A 22,620-nucleotide genomic window follows, 5' to 3' on the forward strand; every position below is an offset into this window, starting at 1 on the left:
TAAAATAAGTGACTCAACTTTATAGTAACTTTAGTACAAAATTAGTACAAACTTGAGTCACCATTTTGGGACCGAGGGAGTATATGCTAATAAAAAGGTAACATATAAAATGTAATCAAAGGTGACTAACTATAATCAGCTCATACGAACATAACAAAACTAGCATAGGATGTCAAGAGATACTGCTTATAGTATTATTCACGACCAACTTCTTTTTACGGAAAAGTCGCTACTATCAATTTATCAAAATTATGGAACCAACCTGTTAAACAAAGATGAATTAACTCGTCTGCTCATTCCGTTGTTGATCTCCTATAGGACATGTAGTCATGTACACAAAGCAAACACATACGCACTGCACGGTACATCATACCTTTTGAGTTGGCAATTGATTTGCAACCTTTGCTTCTTTTTTCTTGTAGACGCCTTATGATGAACTTCAGTTCTTCCAATCCGAAATCTCGCCGCCTGCGTCCGCCTATGCGCTCCCGGCCTGCGTTCGTCTGCTCACCGCCGGCCGTGTATGTGCGTCAGTGTGTGCCGCTCTGGGTCTTGGCTGCTGGGTCTTTGCCGCTTCGTCTGCTAGGGCCTAGGGGTTGAGGGAGCCGCTGCGGCGTCGTTTCGAGATGCAGCCAATCGGCACGATCGCTGCTTCTTTTTTTGGGGAGAAACGCACTGTCGCTGATGATTCCATCCTGGCCCACTGCCAATGCAATAGAACAAAAGCCCAAGGCCCATCTCACTAGGGAATAATTCGGTTCCAGTCCGGTCTCCGGTGCCACAAAACCACGAGAGATTGACAAACCCTGGATGTGGACGTGCACTATGTGGACTATATCCAGGCCGTCCGTTTTCCACACTGACCAGATTCGCCCCTGTATTCACAGGACCTGTCCCCCCGTAGACGCTTGCCCCCCATGTATCTCGGCTGCCAGAGATAGTGATGTGGTGACAGAATCTAGGCGTTGTTCCATGTATCACGGCACATTCGAGGTCTGTTGCTGTGCCAAAAGTATACAGGGCAGCCTGGGCACATGTCTCTTCCTCTCACATGACTCATTACAATAATATCCTGCCACTCACGGTACAATTGTAGCTAGCCCCGGTACATCCTCACGCTATAAACATTAGCGATCATTTTTAGCCGTACGTTTTAACCTCGCCCAGCAGACACAATATTAATTTTTTTCTTGACGCGAAAATGATATCAATTCCTACCACGTAATATAATCGCCCATGTTTCACAGCCAAAAAAACACAATTAGCCAGTCAACAATTTTTTATACACTTTTTAACTACTTTTACCGGCCGCTTTTAAGCATTATCCATACGGTTCTGCCATAATAAATATATTGGTAATTTGTTTTTACACAGCTAGCAACCGAAGTAGTTGGTTAGGGTGAACATCTACAGCCCTCGTAATGGGCAAGATGGAACAACAGCGTGCGACACTGTTTTTGTCACGTCCCGACGTGCAAAAAGCTGCCTTTCCAGGCCCACCCCCATCAAAGCAATCTCAGTGCTCTAGTCACTTCATGCATTTACCGCATCTACACGCGCAGCTCATCTTCTTCAACAATCCGTTCTCCCCACCCACCCACCAACCAGAGTCCCGGGAAGAACAAGGAGGCGATCTAGCAGGGAGAACGCCATGGCCGCGCATAGAAGCTCATACACCCGCCAGTTAGCGGTCAGCATTTAGGTTTTTGCCTATCAGCGACCTGTTCAGCACGAAGCCGCCGCCGGAAAAGGTATGAATAGCCTCACGCTTTTCAGTAATGATTTAGCAGTTCTTCCTAAATCTCACTAGTTTGCCTGCCATTAGGTTCTGTAGTTCATGGTGTTTGTCGGAATGGATAATCATTTTGCTGCGGAGGGATCAGCAAGAGTTATTAATCAAGATACAATGAGCGAGTTTTCCCCGGATGAGTTAGATAGCGATGGCGATTGTTCTGGCGGATCCAGCGGTGTGCCAGGGACACCATCAATTACGTCTAGGCTCTCGTTGTTGAAGTTAGGCTCTGTTATTTCCAAGTTTTCGGACTTCAAGAAACAACTAGTCAGAGAAATAGGTTTTGATGGTTTGCTTCGGATTAAGTCGTGGCAAAAGATCAATCTTAAGTACAGTGCTTACCTCATGGATAGAGTCGATGTTGACAGCAGCGTGATCAACCTGGAAGGCCAGGGCATGCTTGAGCTTACAGACAAGTCAGTTCACTCTATTTTTGCAATACCACGCGGTGAGCTAGTAATTGGACCTGAATGTGTCGAACCATCAGAAGCTTGCATTGAGTATACACGTTTTGCAGCTAGCATCAGTGACAAAGGTACACACAGCTTGAAGGCGGCAGAGGCATACCTGTTACGGGACATCACAGCCCAGTCCAGACAGATTGATATCCAGTGTTTCAAAATTGCATTCGTCATCTTTGTAGTTGGCCATGTTCTTGCCCCATCAGCCAAGCATGACTACATAACAATAGATTTCTGGGCTGCCCTGAATGATGTTAGCAAAATCAGAAAATGGAACTGGTGCAGCTACCTTCTGAAGCACCTGTTCCATGCTGTCAGGAAATTCAAGTCAGATGTCTCTAAGCGAAACCCGACCATTCACATTGTCGGATGCCATTTGTTCCTACAGGTATTAATCCGAGAACATCGACCACTACCATACTTTTTGTGTTCGCTCACATCTTTGTTACCTTAATCTGACAATGACAACTTCATTTGTTTCAGGTGTTCGTCCTGGACAGCCTAGACCTTGGTCAAATGAACAAGCCACGCGGAATGTATCCAAGGATAGCACTTTTCGAGTATGAGTCCATGAAAAAGATGATTGAGATCATAGCGGTCAGCATGGGAGGAGGTGAAATATCATACCACGGCGCATCGGTCAGTTTACGAAAATCCATGCCAAAACAAAAACAGCGAATAAAACCAATTAGGCACAAAATGACTTGTACCTAACGCCATTTTTTTCTCTGGTCAGGTTCGGTCTGAACAAAACATCAGCAAGGGCCTCGTCTGCGCATCCACTGATCCTGCAGACGAAAACATTCCAAGGACATCCACCACGACGAAACGAGCCCAGATGCCCTCCGCCCCTATTTTAAGAGCTACCTACGCCAAAATTGGACCCCAAGATTTCTCAAACCATCTACGGACAAACCACCCATCAATAGTAAGTACATGTATCGATCTTTTTTTGGTCAACCAATCTGAATCCCAGCGTAGTTCATACTAATTTATGAAAATCCTTTTTCCCAATAGTCCAGCGAGAAGCTTGGGATACTCCTCCGAGAGCAAAATGCGCGTGGGTTGGCCAACATTTCGGAGATGAGGCAGGCTTTTCAGTCATCAATGTTCACATTTGCGGACAAACTCATCAATTGCATAGCTGAGAACTGCGCTTGTTGCAAGGCCAATGGGCGTAAACATTGCATCATGAAGAGTGAAAACCAAAGCGATTGCCCCAACTTGGCGACCATCCCTATGCAAGACAAACTAGACCACACGTTCGTCACCCCCCTTGCCAATAAGGTTGCGTCCAGGCTGCCCAGACAACTTGAAAATGAAGGTTTGTTCCAGAATAATGCTACCATTTTGCGTAGGATGACCAGCTCAATATACCAGCTATGGAATTTTAACAATGTCTAGTATAAAATTGATGTGATGTCACAGGTAGCTCATCTGCCAATAGCTCCATTGCGCGGAAGAGGGGAGTTGTGTTCAGCCCGTCCATCCAGGGGGAATCATCGAAGAAGGTCTGTGTGCGATTGGATGACCCACTCCAAACTATTAGCCCTTCAGCTGTTGATACTATCAACAATTCATCCTTGTCAGCAAAGCAAGACAGTCGCCGTGAGGTTGCCGATAGTATATATGCATTCTTTGGCGACCTGACTGCTAGCATTGTTACATACTATGCTGAGCAACGCCCGAGCTCTGGATATGTGACATTCGGAACTACGAACGACAACGTGCCAGACAGAATTCGGATTACTAAATGCAACATCGCTCGTGACCCATGGGCAATTGGGTCAGTCCCTTTGCCGCCGGTAGCTCCAGTTCTCAGGGCCATAAAATATTGGTTGGCTGGGTCGGCCACTTTTCTTCTTGAAAGGTAGTCGCAAACCATTCACTGAACATTTTTCTTTTGGCAAATCTATTAGACCAATGTTCTCACTCTACATTTTGCGTCCAGGAAATGGATTATGCATCCGAAGCTGAGACTCATATTACTTGACGGCATTGAAATCCAGCAACAACTATCAGGCAAAGAACAGCTTAGCCATGAGATGTGTGCTGCTATATTTAGGAGACTGTCACAGATGGACAAGAGCTTCACAAAGGACACATTGACCATGTTCTGGAGGAAGTTTCTAGAGCCCGACTTTGCTGTGAGTCCTACAACTAATCCAAGCAAAATATTTAGTTTCATTCTCACCTTTTTAATCACTATGTTTGCTAAGGATGTTATCTTTTTTTCAGACTGCGGTTTTGTCAAATGCGGATCCATTGACGATCCAGTCCATCCGTGCAACATTTACCGAAGAAAACGAGATTTTCAACCCAGCCTCTAGCCGGATGGTAAACTCTAACCATAAAACACAAAACCAATTCCCGTTTTATCATTTTTTTTCATGGATGATTCATGAACTATATTTTTTCCGCCAGTGGCATATCCCTGCACTGCTGCCCGGCAGCTGGTCCATCTACTCATTTGACATGCTCAGAAGAAGGATTGCAGTACTTGACCCGGCAGTTGGACCATTTGGGTTTAGCAACCGAAGGATCAACATGCACACATACGTATCTGACTTGCTTCACGCCGCCCTCTTCAGATGCATCCAATCCCTATATGATTCCTGGCATTGCAGTTCTGGAGAATGGACCCGGGCATTTCCTGTTATCATGCTAGAGAACATTGATAAGTAAGTTTTGGAAAAACATAGATCATATGCTGCATACTTTGGTTGGTACGAATGCTCTCTAAGTTGTCCAAAATATATTTTCGAACAGGGAGGACTACGGTGTGTGCTCTTCGTTCTTCGCTAGGAATTATGATGGCGACAAACTCCATATCCCACTAACCAAGGTAAGCAGCTTTTTAGCTACAAAAACCACCGTAGCTTTCCTTACGTGTACTAACTAGCATCACAAATGCACACAGGCAAACCTGGAGATACACAGGAACCTGATGCTGTACGAGGTTATGCGCCTTCAGGGAAATGAATCGCCAGTGCCTTCCGATGCACTTGAAGCTATCAAGGGATCATTCGTAGCTCTGTGACCAGCTTGTTGATGCTCATGTCATGTAGATCGATTCACCCGCCGCCACCAATGTATCTATAAGAATACTAGATATCCCTGAGACATTTTAAGCGTTCCCTTAAGCACTAGAAAGTTATGTTTTTTGCTAGATGCAGTGTTGTTATCAAACAAAATTTGGGAGGAACATTGTTTCTAAATTTGGTCGCTCTCAATTCAAATTGTGTCAGTCCATTTTTTCCTAAGGGATGACTCCCTCTGTTTAAATGGGAAAGCTTCTATTTGTATGATCGGAAAAATAATATATTTGTTTTGTTAGGAGTGAAATCCTTCCATTAGCCAAGTTTTTTCACCATACCCATTTTTTATCATACTGGTTTTTTGCAAACAACACCTTTTTACAACAGATTTGACACTGATAAGTGGTTCTGGTACACGACCAACGGCAAACTAATAAATTAGGATGCATCACACAACTCCAAACTACTACAAGATACTCATAATCATAGCAATACTGACTCGAATTACACAGCCATGAACAACATGTAGAATGCCAGAGCTACAACAACCACACACACAGACTTGATCAGGTGGTGTTTGCCGGCAACGCGAGCAGTACCATCATGCTGGCGGGCAACACCAGCCACACCAGCCACCATGATCTTTTCACCGCTATCCATGGCCGGCTCCATGGCTTGTGCAAGCTGGTGAGATAGATTGGCCGCCTCAGTTTCTGCCGCCCTTGCTGCATCTTGCAGAACAGCGTTTGTCCTCTCAAGTAACCAGACCTGGTCCCTAAGATCAATTACCAGTTGCTTAAGGAAAGGATTTGTGATCGGGTCGTCATGCCACTGGTAGAAATCGCACCCTCCCCTCTGCCAAATGACCAGAACACAGATCAAAATTAAGACCACTGATTCTATCAAAAACAAACATCAATAGCCAGAAACATGCCAAGAGATTCCGTGAACGCACTCACCCTTGCGCGATAACATGTCTTGTATCTCCTTCCTGGATTCTCGTCACTCCATGAGATCCACATAGCCGCCTTTGGCTTCTCACGACAATCGCATGGTGTGAACGGCTCATAGTCCAGGGGTCCTTCTCTGTACCTAACTGGGGATCTCACTTGTCCAGAAATCACTCTACGAGAGGAGGAACGAGCTCTAGAGGAAGAGGAAGCAGAGGATGCCATTGCTGGTATTTCTGAGAGCTTGCTGGTTGGCAACAGCACCCTCCACCATGGCCTCTTCTTATAGAGCACGCATGCAGCAACGGCTAGTTCAAAATTCAAAAGGGAAAGAGACGTTGAGCAAAAGGAGCCATCACATCAAACACACGATGGATGGCAGTACATTAATAGCATACGTCAGCTCACAAGTAGCAGCTATGTTGAAACTAAACAAGCACCATCAGTCACAATGTTTTGACCAAAAGACAGCCACTTTGCTTGTCCACGGCATCGCAAAATGATTCTCCCCTACGATAACAACGTCCTAAACCGACCACACACCTCTACTACGCCCAATCTAATCTTCATCAGTGAGCTGCTCCATGATCCCTGGGTGTGGTGCAGTGTTCCCCTTTGCCGCCATCGTCTCGTACAGCATCCTCTTCCTCCTAGTCGCCAGACCAACCTATTGCAAATACAACAACAGCTAGTCATTTTCTGCTGGATACAGAGAATTTTTTGACTTTCTGAGAATTAATAACAGCTCTCTTACCTCTGGCACGTCGTGCTCCAGACGAGTCCCATTGAAGTTATCTGCATAGTAAGCTATGTAGCCAGGAGACTCACCACTGCAATCACAAGCATATACATCAGATAAAGATTATTGGTCTGCAAACATACTATCGCACAATGAACAATCAACGCACCTGCCACATGCAACATGCATGTTTCTATTGTACCTCACTGTCCACTCAGACATGTTCATCTGCCATCCATCATCCAACAAGGCACCCCCGCGCTTCATGCCATTAAGCATAAGCAAGATTGTCTTCCTGTGCTTAGCTCTATATGCATCTGAACTCATCTATGTGAGAACTGGGTCCAGCACGTTCAGTCTCTTCATAAGCATGTCAAACACGTACAAGCACCAGTCTCTCATCATTGACACAGGCATCATTATCTGCATGAGCATGGGAAAGTTCAGTTTTGGGCAACAACAGTCATAGCGCTTTGACAACACATTTAGGAAACGTACCAGGCGACAGAATTTCAACTGAAAGCCAATGCTTCCCGTAGAAAGCAAGCTCCGCAACACGGCAGCCCCCTCCGGGTCCATGATGTTCTCAAAGTGCAACTACACCCAAGAGACAAGTTTTGTCAGCATCGGATACATCAGAACTGCTTATACGAAGTTTAGTGTTTCATATTCACTTACAGGCACGTCAGGAGATGCAAACCCCCTCCATACTGGTAATCCAACCATGTCCACCATCTTGATCTCTCTCTCATTGAAGCCACGTACCCAAGCCTCCATCCCATTGTAGTGCATCTCCCCTGTCAGACTGTATTGGTACTTGATCTTGTTGCCATCCAGTTTCAAAGGTGTTGGTCGCGAGCTGTCATACCAAATACTAACAAGACAAACAACAAATCGTTAGTTAATTGGAAGCAAACACTAAAACATTTCCAGCAACTTTATGCATTTAGTCTCACCTTGCAAGAGTATCCCTGCAGGTGAGGTACTCGACTCCGTCGTAAAATCCAAGGCAAACATGATCGGGATAGTGGACCTGCTTCAGCTCAAGCTCGAAAGGCGAGTAACCATAGTCTAGTTCTGGGGCGAGGTATGCATCTGGATGAACTATAGCTGCACATAAGAAGAAATTACCATGTCAATATGTCTAACGCGGCCCAGGAAAGCTCATGTGTGATCACCAAATGAATCATACCTAGCGGATTAGGAATATCAGAAGGGCTTTCCTCAACTCCAGGCAGAATTAGCCTTTTGTTGCGTATCGGCGTGTACTTGGCAATTGATGTGGCATGCGTCCCATCATCAGCAGCACCAGCTTGTGCAATAGCCGCTTGCATCACATAATCTGCATTCAAACGAAACGACAAGTTAGATACCACAAATGTTTTTGAATCGTTTGTAGTTCATTCAGGTGTATACCTTCAGTCATCACATAGTACATAGACGTGTCAACTAGCCCACTTGGGGTCTCAGGCCCGGACATATTGTGTGCAGAGGAAGGAGCAAGGACCTCATGCATGGTCTTCTGACGAGTGGCCCTGGGAGCTATGTCTGATACACATGCAAAATGAAAATGAATCAGAACTTACAAGGTAATTATAAGAATGCCACAGCGGGAGCATGGTCGTGATCATACCATCTGTTGCTCTCCCCTTCCCCTTGCGGTCAACAACCACCATCGGTTTGATCTCTTCCTCACTGTCATCGCGTGTTCCCCCTGGTGCAGCAGCTACTTTGAACAGAAAATTAGTAAGTCGGTCATCTAGGTTATAGTAGCGCGTCGCTCATGTGTAATTACCTGTTGTTGTCACAAGGACATCCGATGGAATTACTCCAGTCATATTGTTGTCGCCGTTATTCCCCGCAACTTGAGCTGCATTAGCACTATCAACGTTCTGGTTTTGCACAACCACAGCCATCAGCTCATGAGCTGCTTTCCTAGAACTTGCAGCAAGGTCTTCTGCAACTGCAAATGACAAAACTGCAATCAGTGTCAAACAAGATAGCACATAAACATAGACGCAGGAGAAGAAAAACATCAATACCTGTAGATTTTGGGTTACTTGGCGCGTCAGGCATGTTACAAGGAAACATAGCCGCCACTGAAGAATGCCTTTTCACGTGCGCCAGGAAGAAATCCAAAGTCTGCTCCAGATCTTTCTGCCTGTTTTCCGCGGCCTTCTTCTTGATATCCTCCAGGACACTGTCCCTGATAGTGTCAACCACCTTCACAAATTCAGCCTCGCGTATCTGGTACTGGTAATCCATTGCAGCTTTGAAAGAAGCAAGGATCTTGATGTTCATAACAACAGATCAAAAAATGGAGTTAGCAATAGCAACTGACCAAGACAGAGGACAACAAACGATTTTTAAAAACTGTGCAAGCAGCTTTCCATCCATGTACCTCATCAGACAAGCCACTTGTCGCAGCGGGAGTGCTTGGGGCATGCGATGCAGCACCAGCTGATCCACCAGCCGCACTGCTCTCACCACCGATCTTTGTAGCACTGCCAGACCAACCAATGATATTTGCCGGCGAAGAACGGGGAACATCTCCTAACTGAATCCGACAGAGAGACACATGGAGTTAATTGGCAATGCATGCAGACAGTCTCGAGAAATATAAACAAGTACACATTTTTACCTCTAGGCCGCACTCTATGCCATGAGCAGCTGCATGCTTCCGGATTTGCTCATTTAGCTTTACATCAGAGTAATCAGCAAGCCTCGGGATGGATAACAGTAGCCTGCCTTGGCGACCATGCTCGTGGTAATCCAGCCAGATTATCTAGCATTTTTTGCCACGTGAAAAAAAACAGAACACATAATATAGTAGGCACGACTGCATTTGAGCTAGATTAGTGGGATCGAACTAACCTGTGGGATGATGAGGCACCCACTTAGGTTAACCAAAGTAGGATCAAAGCTGAGATCATGCCTTAGCTTCCGTGCTGCTTCCCTCAGCCCCTCAACAACATAATCGCAGAAATCAAACTCTGCTATACTCTCTGGATCGGCCACAACAGGGAGTAGCTCATTTGCAATCTTTGCTGTGGCACCAGTAGGCACAAGGAAAGTCGAGCTGGCTAACAGTGTCACAGCCACCTTCATGGTTGTTCGCTCCTCACCCTCTATGGCACCCCTACTAGCACCCTGAACTATTTTCTTGACTTTGTAAACAGGGATGTTGTTCGACCTTGGCATTCCAGTGCCAAGTAGCCCATGCACATGGCCAAGCAAGCCCTCACGATCTGCAAGGCAACGCCCACCGGCGATGTCTATCTTCCTACCACCTGGCTCAAGACCGATACATCTAGCAACCTCCCTAATGTTGATCTCTATGAAAACCCCATCACCCATGTCCATCATCATGTTATCTGGGTTTATTCTAGAGATCAAAGACATGGAAAAGATCCTATTCGTGTTGCCTAACACCCTGATCTTGCACAACTGCTCCATGCCTACATCTTTGAAAACACTTCTGACCTCGGGGTTCCATTCACCAGCAAGGGATTGCAAGGCCATGGAGGTGAAGCTGGTATGTACTGTCGGAGGACGCCTGCTCGCCGCCGCCGAGGAAGAACCAGTTGCCGGCATTGCCGCAGCTGCCGGAGACGCGCCCTTTGGTGGTCTCCCCTGCGCCATGCCCCCCACCAGCCAGCCTGCTAGATCTGATTCATCCAAAGCAAAGGAGGGGACGAGGTAGTCAGCATGGCAAACTGAACAAAAGGAAACTTACTAGTAGGAATGGAGTTGGACAGAGAGCAAAGAGATGCAAAGAGATTACCTTCTTCTTCAGCAGCCTTCAATGGTGGTGCGTGTGTGGCGGTGCTCCCAAGGGAGAGAGGTGGCGGGGTGGGGTGGAATGGATACTCAGTTGGTCCAGGACGGGGTATATATACAAATGCTCCATCCATTCGGCATGCGTCCTAACGGAGCAGCGTTAGGTGAACCCGGTTAGCACAGGACTACCAGCGTGCCCTTCTGCATGGCAGCACTTAGGCACATCAGCCACACAACGCATGCATTGGGCCACACAAGTCAGGCCAGTCTTTAATCATTTTTTTGCAACGTCAGCAAATCATTGTCATTCTAATCCATAAGCTTACACTGACGAACTAAGATAATTCAACTCACGTGCACTCTCTACATAGCATACTAATTTTCAAACACACGCCACACCATAACTCCCATGGACGAGGTAAACTAAATCTTCAGGCGCTTGCTTGGTGGGCTGTCGACGTCATCATCAGCAGCAGCTCGATCAACATTGCCTGTACCCGATTCATTATCACCATCCGCGAGCTCATTAGCACCAGCAGGAGCATTGTAGTCCAATGGATCAAACTCCCCCGTCTCCTCAACCGCGTTATGTATCTGAGGAAGCACGATAGCCTAACAAAACAAGCAAATCAAGTAAGCACAACAAATCATCGAGGAAATTCAAAGGTGTAATAATGCAGGAAATTAAAAGTAGTTCGTTACATTTTCAGCCACTTCCACCATCTCAATCACAGCACGATCAACTGGCCCTTGCCCAAACACGCTAGCCTGTAGACACGCAAATCATCACTAGCGAGAAGAGAAAACAAAATGAAGTTGAGTTTCTAATTTTTCAATCCATAATCTAACCTCATCTGCTGCGGTGCAAAGAGAGGCCGATGCATGAGACACGATGTCGTTGCCCACACCATGCACGGCGCCACCCTGCTGCACGTTGGAAAATCACAAAAAACTAGGTCAAGCAAATAGCCCAACTTTCCAACATAAGAAAGTATTAGTGGGAATAGTACTAACAATCAGCGAGCTGGGCGCCAGAGTTGTGCCATCCGAGGTAGTTACCGCGGAGTGGATGGGTGCACTATTGGTGGGCGCCATCAAATCCTTGCAAGCATGAATTCCGTGGAATCCCGCCACCTCTATATATAGCGTATCCAAATTTTCATATTCCCTCCAACTCCATCCATTCAAATTTTGAATCCCAAGCGCTCCAAAGCTACGGGGTGGTGAAATTTTGAATCTTAGCAAGCCAGGCCGATTGAGCGACTCCATAGGCTCATACAGGAGGGGGAAATCACGAGTGAAGCTTGGTAAAGTTGACAATAACAGTACATACGCATTTACTCGCCCATGTGTTCTCCATCTTTGTCTGTGAAACACATCTTGTCATGCCCAGTACACCCCCATCCCACGCCAAGCACGCCATCATCGCGATTATAAAGTTTTTGGGCAGCGAACCTACACTGTGACATGTCCATGTCCTAGAACACATGGGCGACCTCGCTAGCACAGTGCTTTGCCGCAGCAGGAGACAACCGCGCCGCTCGCTGCACGTCTTTGTCCAGTGTTCCTTTTCGTTGTGTCAACCATCAGCACAACAGGGTTTTTTACACACGCCTAACCACGTTTTCTTGACAAACAGGTTGACCAACAAATATCAACCATGAAAAACTAGCTGTTCTGACATCCGGGCACTGATCGCACACACGATACAGCTTGACAAAGGTTTTCTAAAACAGTTTTTTTGCAAGACCATACAATTAGCATGAAGATGAAACAAACTCCCCAGCGCATGTAGATGAAACAAACACCCCAGCCGTATTTGCAGTCAAACCAAATCTATTTTATCATAAATGCAATCCTTTTTACCCGGGAGTGGACAACACACATAACTCCGCCGCTGTGCCCAAGGGTTGGCCTTACGGTGGGTAGGTGCAAGCACATCTGCGCCTGCTCGTCAGTTTGTTCCAAAGACCTCACCGGCCATGCCTCATGAAAATTCACGAGACGTGCCCAGTGCTGCGAGTTGTCTAATCAAAATGCTGGGCATGCATCAGCACACGATCACATCAGTTCTCCCACGCCTCTGACTAGTCGAGCACGCGCGGGGTGCCATCGACACATCGCATGTGTCGCATAGCAATGAAAAAAAAGGTTTCATTCCCAACAATGGGAAACGATCCTACCCAGAGATCTCTGCCTCCCCCAAGGCCCATTTTTCCGATCAGACCGCGGCCCAATTGCCCGACAACTGGGCATTTGGAATGCTTCGCAAATTATTTCCGAGTTTCCCACCCAAAATCAGTCCACAAATATGGCAGTAACATGAGTGAAAATTACCAAAGTCATATAAAAAGATTTAAGCATAACCCAGTCGCACGCTTGAACTCATTGTAAGCCTGGATATCAACAATACATTTCTACCCAAGCTACAAATACAAACACAAACCAAATTTGCTGACGACATAAACTACAGGAAATTAGGCACAAAGGGTTCTGCCCGCTTTCCGCAAGAGTTTCGACGATGTCCGAGCACTCCACATTTCCCACACTTAGGCATCTTCCTTGGAGCTTTCGGAATATCTCCCCTTTCCGGACATGTCGTGCTCTTGTGCCCCTTCACCCGGCATATCGCACAAAACCTTGACCTCTTCATTTTATCTTCATACGGAGCCTTGTCTCTGCTAGTGGTTGGCCTCCCCGGCTAGCCCATCTCTTTTGCAGGAGCAATCCAAGAACAGTTTGACAATGCATCCCCGTCAACAATATTAATACATGCATCAGCATTTTTGTCACCATGGGTACCATCTTTGGCTCTCTGCTCCAAAGCCTCACGCTCTTCGAGTCCCATACCATCCTTGTCATGGCTTAGGGGGAGAAGAGTTGTGTAAACCTCCTTCATCATGGCCATGAAAACATCATAGCACTTCACATTACTATCGCCCAGCCTAACACATTCAAGCGCCTTCATGTACATGGCGTTGTGCCTGTAAGTATCAAAACCATGCGGCCCTCTGTCCTTCTGGTATCGAACAAGGTGCTCCGGCAATATATCGCGGGCATCCCTAGTCCAGCGTTTTAGTATGTGCTTATCTGGGATCTTGCTCAATTTGAGCTCAATCATAACCTGCCACCACAGCAAATGAGACCTCAGACTAGCACAACTTTGTTTGCATGGCAGATGACGTTGTGTAGCATCATACGAAGATGTTTTTACTTACCTTCAACGAATGACAGAAAACCATTCCAGAGTGCTCGAAAATCCCACATCCGTAATTAAAGAAACTCTGATCATCATCGACTTCAACCTTGAACTGTACTTTGCTTCATTTCTCTCTTGCCAGAGCATCAACGTGAGTAAGAATGTATATCTTTTTCGGGACAACAACATCCAGTTCATAGGCCCCTGCCTTGTACAAAGCATCTCCAAATTGCTCAAACATTGCCCTTGTGTATATCTTGCTAGCATGCCTCTCAATTGGAAGATTTACTCGCAACAAAACCCCACTCTGAAACATATCAAAACACAAAAAATGAACAGATCAGGCATCGGTGTACACTTCGTCTAATACATCTACCAATCAAGAACATGTCTATGGAGATTGGTTTACTAACTAGTAAAGCGACCGGCCGACTCTTTTCTCAGAACATACCAGTGCGGTTCGTTTCTCCTGGAAGCTCTCTTCAGACTCTCTGTCAAACTGGAGCTTCTCGTACTGTTTGAGGAACAGATGCATTGGACAGCCCGGGGGGACATAACTTTTAAGCATGTGATTGGCACTTTCACTCCGTTGAGTACTAGTCATCTTTGCGCAAAAAACACCTCTGAAATACGGCTTTGCCCACTTATGCCACACCTCATAAATTTGAGTAAGGTACGGGTGCTTTCTCAGTGAATATTTATCAAGCATTGCAGACCATCCATCCTCGAACTCTTGCTCCGTGACCATGTGATGAACCAGCTTATGAAATTCACTTTTGAAATCAGTTTTCTTGCTCCACAAAACCCCCATTGATTCCTTTGCTTTCTTCAGCACATGCCATTTACACCACCTATGTGTTGTATTGGGCATCTCTGTTTCTATAGCCAATTCCATTGACCGCGCCTGGTCTGCAACCAGTAAAGTAAATTAGATCCATTAGGAGCTTACATCATGGAAAGTATTGGTTCAAGAAAAATGAGAGATTCACATCTACCCCTAATCTAGCCGTACCTGTTAATATTGTTTGCGGGTGTTTACCCCCGACCATCCTGATGAATTCACGGAAAACCCACTTGAATGTGTCCTCCTTCTCATCCCTCAGCATGACACCTCCGAAAATTATGCTCTGGAAGTGATTGTTCACTCCTACAAACAAACCGAATGGCATGTCATATAGGTTGGTCCTGTATGTGGTATCAAATGTTACAACATCTCCGAAACACCTATACTAGTCCACACTACGCCCGTTAACCCACATAAGTGTCTTAATCCTGCTCTCGTCATCAACCTGGACAGTATAGTTGAATTCTGGATCGTTTGCCTTCATCTCCGCAAGTATGTCCATTGTTTTCCGGGCATCTGAATCAGACTGCTCCTTGTTCAACTTGCAACACAGCGTCTTCAGTGACCGTTTTGTAAATGGCACATTATAAACTGTTCCAAAAAAACTACCAACTATACTAAAAACCTTTCCAAGACTGACATTGTTCTCTCTAAGCTGCCTAACAAGATCCTTAGTATACCGGTCAATGAGCCTGTGCGACGGCCAATGCATCTTCTCACCACAAGTGCTTGACAAAGAGTGGTTGTGTGCCGCCCGGTGCTCTGAAATATACCATCCATTGTCGTCCGACCGAAGCAGCCTGATCCGGGCACAACCGCACCGTGTTGATCTTGTATTCTCCCTCTCCGGTTTACCCTGCCGATGCACATAACATGATTTGTCAGCCTATAACATATTCTTGCAGACTTTTTCTCCCCAAACAGTGATGCACAAAAAGAAAAACAAACGCACCGCACATCCACAGACTATCTCCTGCATGCACTTCACCCGCTCCACATTTAGCCTGCTTTTCGAATACCTTATACCAAATCCAAGCTCCCACGAATATAAATTGTAGAATTGATAGGCTTCATCCAATGAATCAAAAGAGGTCCCGACAGCTGGGTTGACAACATTGCCATCTCTTTTCAATATGAAAGCCCTCATGGACAATTCAAGGGCACTTTTCCGGTTCGGGTTGAGCTCGCGCTCAGCGGGGGCCTTTCTGATCATTACCCTGTTATTTTTGAGAGACAAATTAAATAATTCGCATAGAAAAGAAAATCAATTCCTCTTCCTCAATGCACCAGATTACACGAAACTGTCAATTATTGCCCCCCTGATTTCCAATTTTATACAAAGGCAAACCCGACAAAGCAGGACTGCAGATAAAAAACAAGATATGCAAACAAAATCTTTTCCTAGTATCGCACTCCGACACCTCTCGACTTTTTAGTTAAACTAGCTACAAACAGGACAGGATATGCAATTTCAAAGATCAAGAAGACTGTGCAACAGCCCGCACGCAGATAATCCCAGTAATTTCAGAAACCTAATGTAATCAGTCAGACACACAGTGCGGATTTAGTACAGACCTGTACTAAATAACTACATAACATATAGCTAGATGCTAATGAAATCGTTTTTGCATATATGACCAGCACACAAAAGAAATCAGTTCTACGCGCGATTACCTGCGTGTCCATCCGCTCGTAGCCTCCGAACAAACTTGCAAGAGCGGGTCCTCGCCAAGAAATCCGGCATCTCCGCCACCGCTATGGAGGTCCCCTGCACGGCGAATGTCAGCCTCGGCGACGCTGATAGAAGCCTGGGACTCTATAGGCCGGGCAGCACCAGTATTGCCCGCATGCCCACGGCTAATCCTGAGCGGAAAAAATCAAATCAAGGAATTTCAGGGACAAACGGCAACCAGATCTAATCCTAACTTCATCTTTTGCGTGAGACAAAAACTAGTAGCTCTGCTAGGTGGCATCTGAATTACCTCTGTTCGGAATCGCCCTCCGTTTCCATGGACAGGTCCATGGAGCAGGCTCCAAGGTCTCGATCCAGAGGAGGAAGACGAACTGGAGAAAGGAGCAGCAGGAGGCGTATGGGCCTGTGCCGTGACGGCCAGTGCTTTGAGAAAGGGATAGCTGGCCACGCGATGTGGGCCAACATGCCCTGCGCCTCGACTCGAGACTAGTCACGTGATCTTTGCAACTGTACCAAACTCAGCTGCACCGTGTACCAGCCCACGCACTCCGCGAGTCCAGCTCCACAGCAACGAAACATTTGTTCCACACCGATATGCCTATGAACCTAATACCTATTACTGGGAACGGACAGGGGGGAGACAGCGAAGTGATGTTTGCCAATCCCCAGGAACGGTTGGACGGCCATGATTAAGTCCACACAAGCCGCCGTCTACCGAAAAGTCGCTTCGGGATGTCAGGCCCCTTCTGATTTGTCAATCAAACGATCGACGAGACCATGGATCATGGATGGGACTCTTGTGATGATAGTGTCGTTGATGGAGACGAATGATTGATCAGCAACAGCGACGGTCACAGAAATCGCTACTATGGTGTGGATTTCTCGGGGTACTGCCCCTGCGAGGAAATTGTTTTCCTGAATCTAGGTAACTCAAGTTGTGGCATGGGATCACTTTCCACAACACTTTTTAGCCAGTGGTTTTCTTAATGCAATCTCTCTTCTTTAGGAAGCTATAAGAAGATTTATCGCATAGATATAGCCATTATCTATTTGGACAAGATCTTTTTATCCATTTCCAGAGACATAACACTTGTTGCCTTTTTATTGTCTATATCTTACAGTTACACCTTACTGCTTAGCCCTTCACAGGAAATAGCATAATGATAGTACCAACTACAAAGAGAAATACAAACATCACCGCCGACATTGTTTCAGTCAGACAATCTTCAGGATAGTTTGGCTAACTATTTTATCACAGAGTTATCGCAATATGCTCAATAAAATTCATCCTTTGTCAGAAAAAAAATCGCAATATGCTCTCCTAATGCTGGTCTTTGGCAGTTAAACTGACATACAAAGTACTTGAGGGTCTGAAACTGCATTTTACAGAATTAATAGGTCTGCAATTTTCACCTGGCCATGTAGGTTCACAATCTTTGCACAGAGGTGCATCACTTCTGGTAGTCTGTTAGCTTGCTTATTGTGATAAGTCGGAATGCTTCGCAGAGGTAGGCCTGGGTATGTGCTGCTATCTCTTGTGCTACGGATCGCATTGCAGGCCTGGATTCAGGTTTTGCCCTGGTGCAGGCAAGCGCTATCCTGACGATGAACACAACCTCTTCTGCAAGCTGTTCCGTTGGAGGGTCCAACCGCTGGTCCAGTATGTCCTTGAGGAGTAAATCGTCTTCTTGTGATGAGGATATCGCCGGCAGAGAGGTTAGCAGGTCACCTGGGTGCTTCCCCATCAGGATCTCCAGTGCAACAACGCCGAAGCTGTAAACATCACACTTCTCTGTCACCCTCATTGTGTATGCAAATTCTGCAAGAAAACAACAAGAGCTGTCATATGTTAGTGTGCTGCTCCAATATGACCTCGGTAAGTAGGTGTCTGAATTTTGTGGAATTTGAGCATATGGAATGACACTGATCCAAACACACATATTAGCAAGGCTGCAGCAACTACTTCTGAGTACTTAACTCTTTGATGGCAATTGCCCAACTAGGATAGAAGTGTTTTTGATTCACTAGGTTCTCAAGAACTGTGAATAGAAATATCTAAAATAATGTGTCATAATATTTCATGTTATTGTCCCACACCAGTAGGGATCTTCGTATTATTGAAGTTGTTTCGACAAAGCTTATTGTTACCGAGTAATTAATGAACATTCCATCTATACATCTTATTAAAAAGTCATATATCGTATGCATAAGATGTGTACCTGGAGCCATGTAGCCATACGATCCTGCCACAGAAGTCCAGTTCGTCGAAGCAGACCCAAGCAACTTTGCGGTGCCAAAATCACACAACCGTGGCTCAAAGTCAGATTCAAGCAGGATATTATTCAAAGTGATGTCGCGATGAACGATGGGCGGGTTGCAGTCATGATGCAGGTAGGCCAGGGCATGAGCAACCCCCTGTATCACCTTCATCCTCACGTCCCAGTCCAGCTTCTTCTTCCCTTCCTCCCCGTACAATGTCTTCGCCAAGCTGCCCCTTTCCAGGTACTCGTACACCAGATACATGTAGTCACCGCTAGTGCAGAAGCCATGGAGCTTGACGATATTCCGGTGGCGGACCTCAGTCAGTGCCTTTATCTCATTCTCAAAGCTCTTTTTGCTAATCTCTGATATGTCGCCTGTCTCGGCGACATGGAATCGCTTCACGGCCACAACCTGCCCACTTGCAAGCTCGGCCCTGTACACGGCCCCGAACCCTCCTTTACCAATGCAGAAGGTTTCGTTGAAGTTGTCTGTGGCATTCACGATATCAAAGAATGTGAACTTTCCCTCCTTTTCCCAGATCATGGACTCAAAAGTATCATTGGTGTTAGCCTCCAGCACTTTCTTCTCACGAGGCCTCCTTCTGCATATCAGTATGAGGCAAGCAGCAAGGGCTGCAAGTAACACAACCCCAACAACTGACACAACTGTTGCAATGACTATTCTCTTGCGATGCCCTGAAGATGCACCGCCAGAACCAAGGTCACAAGAAGTTATACCTTGCACATTACCACAGAGCCCCAAATTCCCAATGTAGGCATCAGCTGATGTGTTCTGGAAAGCATTCCCTGATGGTATCTTACCGGTGAGTAGATTGTAAGAGAAATCAACTGTATCAAGGCTTGACATGCGAGAAAACCCTGCTGGTATTGAACCACTGAGATCGTTGTGTGACAGGTTCAGTTTCTGCAAATTCGTCAGCTTCTGAAGATTCGAGGGGATCACACCTGACAATGAGTTACTGCTCAGATCAAGAAGCCTCTGCAGCTGAACAAGATTGCCGAGATCATCTGGTATCTGCCCTGACAACTTGTTCTTGCTCATATCAAGAAAAATTAGATAACTGAGCTTGCTAAGGCCAGCCGGTATCGTCCCCGTAAGCGAGTTCCCAGACAAATCGACTGCCTGTAACTTGGAATTGCTGCCCAAATTTGCCGGAATTGACCCCGAGAGGGCATTATGGCTAAGATTGAGACTGAATAAGAGGCTGAGCTGGCCCAGCTCAGGTGGAACACTTCCTGTGAGATTATTCTCAGCCAAGCTGAGGTCCTGTAAGCTTGCCATGCTCCCAAACGCCGCTGGAATGCCACCTGATAAACCATTGCCGTCCATGTGTAGGCGGGTGATATTGGTGCATTTTCCCCAATCGGGAGATAGACGACCGGTCAGTTCGCTCCCAGAGACGTCCAGGTAGTCCAACCTGGGGTGGACACCGAACGCCTCTGAGATGTCGCCGGTGAAGTGGTTCCCTTCCAACCGCACCCGGAACAGATTTGTGCAGTTCTTGAGGCACGGTGGTAGCGTGCCGCTGAAGTTGTTGTGGTTCGCCGTGAAGTTCTGCAGCACGAGGCCATCACATAGTCTCTGCGGCAGTTCGCCGGAGAAGCTGTTGTTCGCAAAGCTTGCGTCGGTCAAGCTCAGCCCCTTCCCGAGGTCCGGCGGTACGGTACCACTGAAGTTGTTGTCGAACAGGGCAAGGTATTGAAGATTTCTGAGCGCTGTAATGGTGGCGGGCAGCTCGCCTTCCAAACTGTTGGTGTTGACATCCAAGACTTCCAACGCCGTCATGTTGCCAATCTCCGGCGGGATTGTGCCGGTAAGCTTGTTGAAGAAGAGCGCCAGCCTCTTGAGCTTCGTGAGCTTACCGAACGAGCTGGGGATCGGCCCCGTGAGAGAGTTCACCGACAAATCCAACTGAGTCAGGCTCACCAGCTCGCCTAGCTCTGCTGGGATAGAGCCTGTAAGGTTGTTGCTGAAGAGATACAAGATATCCAGCTTGGTTGCCTTGCCGAGCTCTGGTGGAATCTTCCCGGTGAATGAGTTCATTTGCACTTGGAACGATATGAGCTCTGGCCAGCTCCTGAACAAAGACGGCGGAATCTGACCGGTGAGTTTGTTGGACGATATGCCAAACTCGCGCATTTTGCGCATCCCGGCGAACGCCGGCGGCAGGAAACCGGTGAGCTGGTTCATGGACAGCTCCATCAAATTGAGATTGCCAAGGTTGCCCAGCTCTGGTGGAATAGTGGAATTCAACCCGGAGCTCTTGAGATCAAGGCGTTGCAGCATTTGGAGCCGGCCAAGTACCGGCGGGATCGGCCCGCCGAGCAGGTTGCCGCCGAGTTCAAGGACTCTGAGCTGGGACATGGACCCGAGGAAATCGGGGACTCCTCCCGTCAGATTATTGTTTAAAACCCTCAGGTCCCGGAGATTCCTCAGCTTCGACAGCGACGGCGGTATCCGCCCAGAGAAAGCATTGATGGACAGGTTGAGGTACATGAGGTTGGGGAGCTTCTCCGCCAGCGAGTCCGGTATCGACCCGGAGAAATTGTTCTGCGACAGGTCGAGGTAGGTGACGTTGGCGCTCTTGAGGATGAACTCCGGGAAGCCGCCGTTGAGGTAGTTGAGGTAGAGCGACATGAACCTGACGGTGGGCATCGGCGATAACTTGCGGTAGTCCGGGTCGGTGAGGAAGTTGGCACCCAGATCGAAATGCTGGATCCTGGGGAGCCTGCTGAGCTGGTGGGGGATGGCGTCGGCGAGGTTGTTGTTGTAGAGACGCAGCTCGACCAGGCCGGAGAGGTCGGCGAGCTGCGGCGGGATGGAGCCGTTGAAGCCGTTGCTGCCGAGGTCGAGCGTGGCGAGGGAGCGCAGGCGCGAGATGCTCGCCGGGATGGCGCCGAAGAAGTTGTTCCCGTTGAGGTCGAGCGTGGCGAGGGCCGGGAGCGCCGCGGCGTCGAGCTTGTCGAGCGTGCCGCCTAGGCCGAGCCCCCGGAGCGCGAGCGAGTCGACGCGGCCGGCGGCGTCGCAGGAGACGCCCTCCCAGGAGGAGCAGAGGCCCGCGGGGTTGGCCCAGGTGGCGAGCGCGTCCGGGAGCGGGCGGTCGAGGCTGGCCTTCCAGGCCAGCAGCGCCTCGGCCTCCGTCGCGGCATTGGCGGCGCCGGCGGAGAGCAGGAGGAGGACGAGGAGCGGGAGGAGGAGGATGAGGGCTCGTGCGCCCGGCGTCGGCATTGGCTGGCGCGCCGTCGGGAGGGGAGACGGGGACGGGGAGGGGCGGCGAGAGGAGGGGGGATTTGAGCTCGCGGCGCGGCTGCTCAGTGGGACGCGGGTTGACTCGAGTAGGCAAGTACTATTACTAGTACGGCGTCCATGTGTATGGTTGGGTGGTGCGGTGCGGCGTGAGCGTGTGTGGGGAAGCGGGGTACGGCGACTTGGAGGCGTCGTCGTCGCGTACCGGAATTCCAGCGGCGAGAAAAGAGGGTTTCAGGCCGACAGCCTGTGCTTTGCTTGTCCATGATACCAGCGGCCTGCCGTGCTTTGACCTCTTTTTTTTTTGTTCCATGAAAAAATGCAGTGCTTTGACTTGAATAAAATGGCCCGGCATATCATGGGTGGACGATTCCATTCCTCTTACTAGTAGAATCGTTGATTGATCCATCGTGATCGCGGTCCAATCCAAGCCGGTCTGGATTCATTAGCCGCAAATTTAGAAGTTGGACCGTGAGCTGCTGCCGGACGGTGACAACCGCCGGGGGTTCCTCCTTTCGCCACCCTGTCCGTCCGTCCCTGCCTCATCCATGCCGTGTGGCCCGTGGGTTCAGTTTTCAGTAACTGCGCTCCAAAC

At 47.7% G+C, this 22,620-nt stretch overlaps 4 protein-coding genes and 1 pseudogene across 5 annotated transcripts; 1 reads left to right on the plus strand and 4 right to left on the minus strand.

The window, feature by feature from the left end:
• Positions 1 to 1,837: 1,837 nt before the first annotated feature.
• On the plus strand, positions 1,838 to 5,293 carry LOC147990854 (uncharacterized). The gene is made up of 10 exons (XM_087518625.1): positions 1,838 to 2,641; positions 2,737 to 2,892; positions 2,990 to 3,181; positions 3,271 to 3,577; positions 3,682 to 4,123; positions 4,205 to 4,400; positions 4,492 to 4,590; positions 4,678 to 4,934; positions 5,023 to 5,098; positions 5,174 to 5,293. The coding sequence occupies exons 1-10, from the start codon at positions 1,838 to 1,840 to the stop codon at positions 5,291 to 5,293; spliced, it is 2,649 nt and encodes an 882-aa protein (XP_087374751.1).
• A 502-nt stretch (positions 5,294 to 5,795) lies between these two features.
• On the minus strand, positions 5,796 to 6,466 carry LOC147990855 (uncharacterized). Its single transcript, XM_087538424.1, has 2 exons — positions 6,251 to 6,466; positions 5,796 to 6,146 (listed from the first exon to the last, which is right to left on the minus strand). Exons 1-2 carry the CDS (start codon positions 6,464 to 6,466, stop codon positions 5,796 to 5,798), a joined length of 567 nt encoding a protein of 188 aa, XP_087394550.1.
• A 297-nt stretch (positions 6,467 to 6,763) lies between these two features.
• Positions 6,764 to 10,622, minus strand: LOC147990856 (uncharacterized). Its single transcript, XM_087538425.1, has 15 exons — positions 9,855 to 10,622; positions 9,622 to 9,765; positions 9,382 to 9,537; positions 9,041 to 9,269; positions 8,776 to 8,958; positions 8,614 to 8,706; positions 8,397 to 8,528; positions 8,173 to 8,322; positions 7,937 to 8,090; positions 7,659 to 7,854; positions 7,479 to 7,577; positions 7,320 to 7,403; positions 7,150 to 7,241; positions 6,996 to 7,071; positions 6,764 to 6,908 (listed from the first exon to the last, which is right to left on the minus strand). Exons 1-15 carry the CDS (start codon positions 10,620 to 10,622, stop codon positions 6,801 to 6,803), a joined length of 2,664 nt encoding a protein of 887 aa, XP_087394551.1. The 3' UTR covers positions 6,764 to 6,800.
• Positions 10,623 to 13,046: 2,424 nt separating this feature from the next.
• On the minus strand, positions 13,047 to 17,444 carry LOC125508259 (protein FAR1-RELATED SEQUENCE 5-like; annotated as a pseudogene). The gene is made up of 7 exons (XR_015601372.1): positions 16,786 to 17,444; positions 16,478 to 16,666; positions 15,756 to 16,020; positions 14,972 to 15,659; positions 14,411 to 14,868; positions 13,979 to 14,266; positions 13,047 to 13,884 (listed from the first exon to the last, which is right to left on the minus strand). The product of XR_015601372.1 is annotated as a protein FAR1-RELATED SEQUENCE 5-like (transcript).
• Positions 17,445 to 17,574: 130 nt separating this feature from the next.
• LOC125508253 (uncharacterized) lies at positions 17,575 to 22,172 on the minus strand. Its single transcript, XM_048672905.2, has 2 exons — positions 18,716 to 22,172; positions 17,575 to 18,315 (listed from the first exon to the last, which is right to left on the minus strand). The coding sequence occupies exons 1-2, from the start codon at positions 22,005 to 22,007 to the stop codon at positions 17,948 to 17,950; spliced, it is 3,660 nt and encodes a 1,219-aa protein (XP_048528862.1). The 5' UTR covers positions 22,008 to 22,172; the 3' UTR covers positions 17,575 to 17,947.
• Positions 22,173 to 22,620: the final 448 nt, after the last annotated feature.

This window comes from Triticum urartu, chromosome 1A, assembly GCF_056163025.1.
Source record: "Triticum urartu cultivar PI428250 chromosome 1A, HENAU_Tu73, whole genome shotgun sequence".
Lineage (NCBI taxonomy): Eukaryota > Viridiplantae > Streptophyta > Magnoliopsida > Poales > Poaceae > Triticum > Triticum urartu.